Source organism: Hipposideros armiger, unplaced genomic scaffold (genome assembly GCF_001890085.2).
Source record: "Hipposideros armiger isolate ML-2016 unplaced genomic scaffold, ASM189008v1 scaffold_64, whole genome shotgun sequence".
Lineage (NCBI taxonomy): Eukaryota > Metazoa > Chordata > Mammalia > Chiroptera > Hipposideridae > Hipposideros > Hipposideros armiger.
Window position 1 is genome coordinate 195,867 of NW_017731414.1, and position 7,836 is coordinate 203,702.

General features: G+C 53.4%; 1 protein-coding gene across 1 annotated transcript in view; it reads left to right on the forward strand.

The window, feature by feature from the left end:
• Positions 1–6: 6 nt before the first annotated feature.
• Positions 7–7,836, forward strand: part of TPM4 (tropomyosin 4) — a 13,914-nt gene continuing 6,084 nt past the window's right edge. Inside the window, exons 1-4 of the mRNA XM_019642034.1 lie at positions 7–168; positions 4,338–4,471; positions 6,760–6,877; positions 7,441–7,511. Coding sequence (XP_019497579.1) covers positions 37–168; positions 4,338–4,471; positions 6,760–6,877; positions 7,441–7,511 — 455 coding nt within the window. The 5' untranslated portion in view covers positions 7–36. The remainder of the gene's footprint in view (positions 169–4,337; positions 4,472–6,759; positions 6,878–7,440; positions 7,512–7,836) is intronic.

Below are 7,836 nucleotides of genomic sequence, written 5' to 3' on the forward strand. Positions count from 1 at the left end.
CAGCGCCCGCTGCGTGCGCCCCCGCGCCTCTGCGCCATGGCCGGCCTCAACTCCCTGGAGGCGGTGAAACGCAAGATCCAGGCGCTGCAGCAGCAGGCGGACGAGGCGGAGGACCGCGCTCAGGGCCTGCAGCGGGAGCTGGACGGCGAGCGCGAGCGGCGCGAGAAAGTGAGAGCCGCGCCCGGGACCCCCGCCCTGGTCCCGCGAGCCCCCGGGCCGGCGCGCCCTCCGGGCCCCCACGCCCCCGCCCCGCGCACTCCCTAGTTCGGCCCCGCGCGCCCTCCTTTCTTTCCTTCTCTCTGCGCGTTTCGCTTCCCGCGCTCCCGCCCGCCGCCGCCGTGTCCACCCCCCATTATCCCACCTTGGCGCCCGTGGCCCCCGCCGCCCCCGATCGCCGATCCGCTCCCCCCCTCCCGCTCCCGCTCCGGGCGGGTTGCTGAGACCCCTTCCTCCACAGCCCTCCTCCTTCCCGGGTCTGGGACGGGGGAGGGGGCACCGCAGCAGGGTCGGGCAGGGCCAGCCGAGCGGGAAATGGGGGGATGGGGCGGAGGGGTTGGCGATTCCGGAGCGGGTAAGGGGTAGGGGGCACCGCACAGCCAGCCGACTCGAGGCTGGCGCCGGGGTCCGGAGCCGGGAGGACCTGCAGCTGCACCTAGGAGCCGGGAGTGAGAGTGGAAACGAGCTTCCATTGTCTGGGGTTGAACTGGCCAACTTGACTGGGTGCGGGGGAGGGGGGTTGCGTCGCACTTTCTCGCCTCTTCTGCGGCTTCCCGGCTCCCGCTAAACTTTCCCAGCTGTTCCCAGGGGCGCGGCGGCGACGTGTCTGCTCCCTGCAAGGGGCGGAAGTCCAGCCCCGAGCCACCGGCCTTAAGCTTCCCAGCTGGTCCCTACTGGAACCAGGGCCACGAAAGGGACTCCGCCTTCCTTCAGTCCATCTATCCTGGGAAGTACATCCATATGTCATAGATGGAATATTGGCGCCGGGCCCTCGATCCCCCTGGGTCGTTGTGTGCCTCCTCTGCACGTTGCGGGGCCTGTGGCAGATAATGGGGCTGAATGAGGAGGGGGCCTCACTGCCCTCTCTCCATTCCCTGGCTGTCCGTGGGGATGGCACAGATGGTGGCAACCTCCGGAGCTGGGGAGAGATCTGAACTGGCCCTTAACCCCTAGGAGGAGTCTCCCCATCTGTAAAGTAGGGGTAATAATAATGACCACTCTAGGATAGCTAGGAGGGTCCCAGGAGTAAAACCTCCCGTCATGGCATCTGGGAAATAAGTGTTCAGTTTTGTTTTTCTCCCCTCCCTCTATCCGCATAAGCGCTCACAGTGTGATGGGAGTAAGAGGGACAAACACAGAAGGCTGACTTGCTTGCATCCCAGGGATCCCTGTTCTGGGAGCAGGGCAGCAGCCATCCAGTGGGGCTTCAGAGTGGAGGTTGAGCAGAGTCTTATAGAATAAATTAGAATTTCCTAGGACAGGACACTTGGTTGTGCAAAGACTCAAAGGCAAGAAAGTTGGGGGAGAGGGTGGAAGCCTAGGGATCCTGAAAGCTGGGTGGGGACCCCAGAAATGAAGACGATGCCCAGCCAAGTGGAATGGCCCCAGACTGCTTTGGGGTTGGCCCAAGTCACAGCCTTGAATTCTTTAAGGGCTGCTCTGGCCCCAGTGTAAGCCTCCAACAGAAGCTGGTTTGGCCTCTTGCGCACACGTAACCCTCCCTCTGATCTCATCCCAAGTTATCTCGCTGGAGGACAATTACTTCTGCTTAAAAATGGCCCTCAGCCGTGAGCCAAGACAGGAGTGGGGCAATCCAGTTGGGAGGATAGATGTTTTTGGAAAGTTGCAGACTTCTTAAAAAGTTCACTTTTCAAAGTATGCTTCTCTTGGTTAGGAGTGGGAAAGCCTGAAAAAGTTTCCTGGGCAAAGGAATGGAGCCCAGGGGTGGGGCGGGGGGAGGGAAAAAAACCCTTTCTCAGTCCCTTGTAGAGAAAGCCAAGAGCGGCGTGTGGCAGACTTCTGGGGCTGCCTCTGACAGCTGGTTTCATTTAGATTTTTGTGTGATTAACCGACATCTTCCTGTTCCTTTGCCACATGTATCTAGCAAGCCTCTTTTACCTTATAAGGGAAATCCTTTGTAGAGTGTAGAAGCTTTGATTGCAGGAAGGGGTGGAGCCCAGGATGACTAGCAGTGACTAGCAGCTTTTCAAAAGTACATATATATATGTCATAGATGAATACATCTCAGAGCTCTTTCAATTCAAGATAGCTGAAAATGTGCCCAAAGAGTGGTTGTCAGGATTCAGAATCCCTCACATAGGAGCCGCTCACTTTTTTTTTTGTGAAAAATATGTCTCCTAAATCAAGGACCTTCTATATGATCTTAAAAATCAGCTCCTTGACTGCTGCTGGCAGGTATGGGGTTTCTTGTTGGAGTGGTGAAAATATTCTGGAATTAGTGGTGTTTATTGCATAATTTTGTGACTGTACTTAAAAGACATTGAGGGGAATTCAGTGCCTGCCCCATTTGCTGAAGGAGTTAAGATTCATATAATCTAAAAAGAATAAAAGGCACTCACTCATTGGAAGGAGTGGGTGACATTTCTTAAAAGAGTTCTTCAGTGGTTTTTAATGGATTTTTTCAAACTGGTGTTTCAGAGGAGGCTGCCATTAGAAACACCTGTGGGAGCTTTTCCATCTGCTGCTAGGACTCTGGAGCTGAGAGAAGTTTGCCTGATTCTGTTTTTCAGCATTCAGCAACTCTGGCCTCATTCTGTTATTCCTTTTTTTTTTTTTTTTTTCCTGTTTAAGGGAGCAGTTTCCCACTCATTTTTACAGCCTGCCCCCATTCGGAGATTATTTTTTTTGATATGAAGAAGCCAGTGTGGCTTTACCTGGGCCCTCACTTCTCTCCTTGGTTCACCCACTCTCAATATCCCTTCCTGAGTGTGCCTGGCCTCCAAGCCCTGCAGGACTCAGGGAGCAGGTTCAGCAAGGGAAGAGCCCTGGGCTGGGGCACAAGAGGCCATCCCTTACCAACTCTGTGACACCGAACAGAACTACTTTGCCTCGCTGGGCCTCTCAGTTTTCCCATCTGTAAAACGGGTGGGATACTTGAGGATTAAATGAGGTGAAGTCATGGCCATAAGAGCTGCCCTTTAGTGGGACTTCCCCATGCCAAGTGCAATGCCTCAGCCTTCAATGACAGTCCTCACAGCAGTGTGGGTGTCACGTAACCAGGTGATGGAATACAGAGGCTTAGAGTGGTGAAGCAACAGCCCAACGCCACGTGGCTACAAACTGACAAAGCAACCCAGCAATTTTTTTTTTTAAGATTTTTATTAGGGAATTGGGGGGAGGGGAACAGACAAATTGTTGTCGTTTTGTTCTTCAGTCTAGTTGTGGAGGACGTTGCTTTACTGGCCCAAGTTGGCACCATCATTGTGCTCTTCCCCGGGCGAGGCAGATCAGTCGCCGGCTTCAGGATGGCTGCTCACTGCGGCTGCTGGCCACTCACGCTGGCTGCTGGCTACACACGGTAGCCCATGGCAACTCATTGCAGCAGGGGCTGCAGCCTACGCCGTCGCTGGCTACTCACGGCATCCCAGCTCCAGGTTGAGCTGTTGTTCAGCATCTTAGCTGTAGAGGGCAGTGTCACTGGCCCTCATATGTGGGATCCGAACCGGGGCCCTCTGGCATCCCAAGCCAGCTCTTAACCAATGTGCCACTCGGCCAGCCCAAGCCAGCAATTTTTGATCCTGGAATTTTTGTTTTTATGCACATCCCACCACATTATCTTCCTCATGGGGAAAAACCAGTAACCTTGGAAAGCCAGTAACGTTATTCAGACATCTCCTCCACACCTGTAACCAAGATTTCTTATATCTTTCTGTCTCATCATCTCTTGGCCAAACTTGGTTAAATATGGTTTTCCATCTGGGCTGCTTTCTTCCCCCAGTGTACGGCCAGCATTTAACTGAGTGCTCCATATTCTTGGCATTTATCTTGCCAGTGAAGTGACTGGGAGGAGGCATTGTGTGACAGGGTGAGCCGGGTTACTGGTGGCCATGTTCTCCAGGAACCCATGCAAGGAGAGGTCAGCACCGTCCTCTCACAGCATATAGTGTACTTTCTCTCCTCCATGTTGACTTGACCTCCCATCCTGTACTAGGACACACCTTCATCATTGAGTGGCAGGTGATCACTGACGTTTTCAGGGAAGATCAGACAGAAATTCACATTATCTAAACAAGAGGGTGAATTTCTTACTGCCTGGATTCCTGGGTGGGCTCTGGCTGGCCCGTTACCCTCTAAATTGATTGCACCTCTGACCTCCTCAGGCTGAAGGAGATGTGGCGGCTCTCAATCGACGCATCCAGCTTGTTGAGGAGGAGTTGGACAGGGCTCAGGAACGACTGGCCACAGCCCTGCAGAAGCTGGAGGAAGCAGAAAAGGCCGCTGATGAGAGCGAGAGGTAAGGATGCTTTGAACCTGGTGGTGTTGGTGATGGCTTCTGGGAAATGGGGGTCTAACTGGATGGCTGACCTTGCATAGCTGGGGTGAGAGTGAGTGAAATCACATGGCGTGAACGTGTGCACATACATACAATGTGTGACGGACCCTTATAAACCATCCCGCTGTGTGTAGAGAGGTGTTTGTCGTGGTGGTGGTGACAGAGAAAAACTATCAGACAGAGGAAGGCAGAAAATATGGGCAGATAGAACTGCAAGTGTGACTGTCACCGGTGATCAGTTGGCAGAGCCTGAAAACCACTGTGCGCCTCATTCATGTTTTCAAGACATCAATTTCCAGGGTGATGTCCGGGGGCAGATGAAAACCTGGAATGGGCCATCTGCATAGATGATTGTTAACAGTGATGTTGGGCAGGCTTTGGGCTACTGGACGGTGACAACAGTATGTCAGGGGCATGTGCAAACTGGCCCCATTGATGTACTTGCAACTGACGGTGCTCCTTTCCTCTGTGGCATGAATTCTGCGTTTGGGCCTCCAGCAAAGTGCTCCATCCTCTGGAGCACAACACTTCTCTCATGCAGTTCTCTCAGCTTGTGATTCACAGAAGCAGCCGTCTCTGTGTGGTGTAAATGGGTTCCTTGTGTGGCAACAGTGTGGGCTGGGCTGGTGGTCATTGCATGTCTGCCACACAATCCCACCAGAATTCCCACTTGACCCATCCATCATGGATTTCCAGGATGAACTCCAAAGGATTCATTCCTGATTGTGCTGTTGTGACTATAAATTGGAGATTAAAAACCAACTGGGGAATCTTGGAGATCAACTTTGGGAGTTGCCCAAGCAGGAAATTTCTTCCCATGCAGTGGAACGGCCTGTGCTGAGGGCACAGACCCAGGGCACAGACCCCAGGGCAGGCTGTTAGTAGGGGGAGAGGGGGCAGCCACAGGGAAATGTGAAGGATTCCATCACACAGTGCTCATGGCTGGGCCTGGGGCCTGGCTTAACTGCTGCCCATGTACACTGTCAGACTAGCCTGGCCAGATGTCTCACTTCCAGGACATCCCCAGGGCAAACTCTGAAAGCCTGGGAAGGCCCCTCCCTCACTTATATAATGTCACCAGAAGCCTTTGGTGAAACTGTGGTTGGAGGCTGATTTTTTTTTTTTTTTTGGTAGAAGGAATTCTAGACTCAGGAGCTAAAGAGTCTAGGTTCAACTCTGTCCACTGCCACTTACTACATGGCCTTGGGCAGGTCACTTTGATTTCTCCAGGACCACAGAGGGTTTTCTAAGCTTGCTCACCTGCTGATTGTGAGGCCATGTGCAGGTATACAGGGTGTTGTGACAGTCAGTTGAATAGTGACAGCCCAAATGGAAATATTTACTAGACAACAGAAGTATGTGGTCCTCTGCTCTGGGCAGGCAAGACACACATTGATACACGTTATCCTGGGTCAGCCTCTTCGGAGGTACTGATCTTATCTGGTCCATTCCCGGCAGTGCAGGCCAGAGTGAGCTCATTTTATGGTCAGCCAGCAGAGTTGTGTGAGACTTCGGCTGTCTCCAGGATGTATCCACTTCAGGCTCTCCTCATCCCTCACCTTGTTGGTACCTGCCTCTTACCTGGACTTTCCACTGCAATTCATTTCTGGTTTTGGTTTCCACCCACTCCTGTTTTTGAAACCTTCCAGTGGATCCCTGTTCCCTCGGCATAAAACCCTTAGCTTGATCTTCAGGTACCCTGCCTGTCGTCTGGCCACCCTGACTCCTGCCATGTCGTGTCATTCCTCGGGGGCTTGCTCGTGTAGCTCCCTCGCTGAAGAGTTAACTTTTCCCTTGTTCACTTGTGGACTCTGTTTTGGAAAGTCTTCCATGACACCTGCACACCTCCTCCCCCACTGCAGCGGAAGTCACTTTTCCCATAGCCAAGATGGTCCAGACCTCTAACCGCATGGTAGTCACAGTTGGAGTACAAGTACACCCTGTTACTAGTTAGAGGTGGTGTAGAATGGAAACACGGACTCCAGGTTTGAGTCCCAACTCTGCACTGTAACCTTGAGCTGGTCACTCAGCCTCTGTGAAATGGGGTCAATCAATGTACCTACTACTTTATGGGGCAGTTGGGAAGTTTAAGGCACTTAGAGCAGTGCCTTACACATGAAGTGCATGTGAGCAACTCCACAGTTTCCTCTTTGGAGCCTGGTTCCTGGCAGATGTCCGGGACGTGTTCAGATGTGAAGGTGTGTGATGAGGCAGTACTGCGTACATAACAACCAGGTTGCTCCTTGCAGAGGAATGAAGGTGATAGAAAACCGGGCCATGAAAGATGAGGAGAAGATGGAGATCCAGGAGTTGCAGCTCAAAGAGGCCAAGCACATTGCAGAGGAGGCCGACCGCAAATACGAGGAGGTGAGTGGGGCTGGCAGATGGCGGCGGCAGCAGGAAGTGGGGAGGAAATGGATGTGTGATAGGGAGACCCTGGGGCCGCCCAAAGGAAGCTCTCGGATAGGTCAGCTGTCCATCTGCATCCACATCTGTTTTTCCAGAGATGCCACTTGGCTGGGAACTTTATCTTCCACAATGCCGAAAGGTCCCGGGGAATTCTGTGACGCTTGTCTGACTTGGTGGGGAAACCAACTCACCAGATCACTTTTTGTCCTGCGGCTGGGGGGGTTCAGCACAGTTAGGCTAAAATTGGGAATCGTGGTCCCCGGCTGCGGGTCTTGACAAAAAACGCCCAGTCCCTCTCCTGCCTGCCTCCATAGTCTCAGCTCTTCTTTCTTCTCCTGTCTGCCTCACTTCTGGGGCTTGAGAGAGGATTTAGGTGTTGTCCAGGACTGAGTTGAAGCAGCCGCAGAAAGCCCCATGCTGGTAGACAGTCTGGGCACAGCTTTGCTGTTTGCACGGGGAGGGCATCCTACTAGATGTGGCTGTTGGGGGCTAGTCTCTGACGAGCCTTTCTGTCTGTGCAGGTAGCTCGTAAGCTGGTCATCCTGGAGGGCGAGCTGGAGAGGGCGGAGGAGCGTGCCGAGGTGTCTGAACTGTGAGTGGCAGAGCAAGACTGAGCGGCCCAGCTCAGCTCTTGGGGTGGGGTGGGAGGGAATTGGTTGACACCGACCAGGGCCTCTGGTCAAGTGTGGATGAGCATCTGGGACTTATTGCTCGGTCCCGCCTCTTGGCCTCTGTGGCTGACAAAGAGAGATGGTGACTGTTTGTCCTTGCTGTGCACGCGTTGACTCTTTCCACAAAGGTACTGAGAAGTAGGAGTGAGACAGCTGGTAGCAGAGAGGCCCAGAAGTCTCATTCTCCCAGGGAGGGTATCTCAGGAAGCTGTGCCTTCTTAACAGAAAGCTGGCCTATGGGAGGCA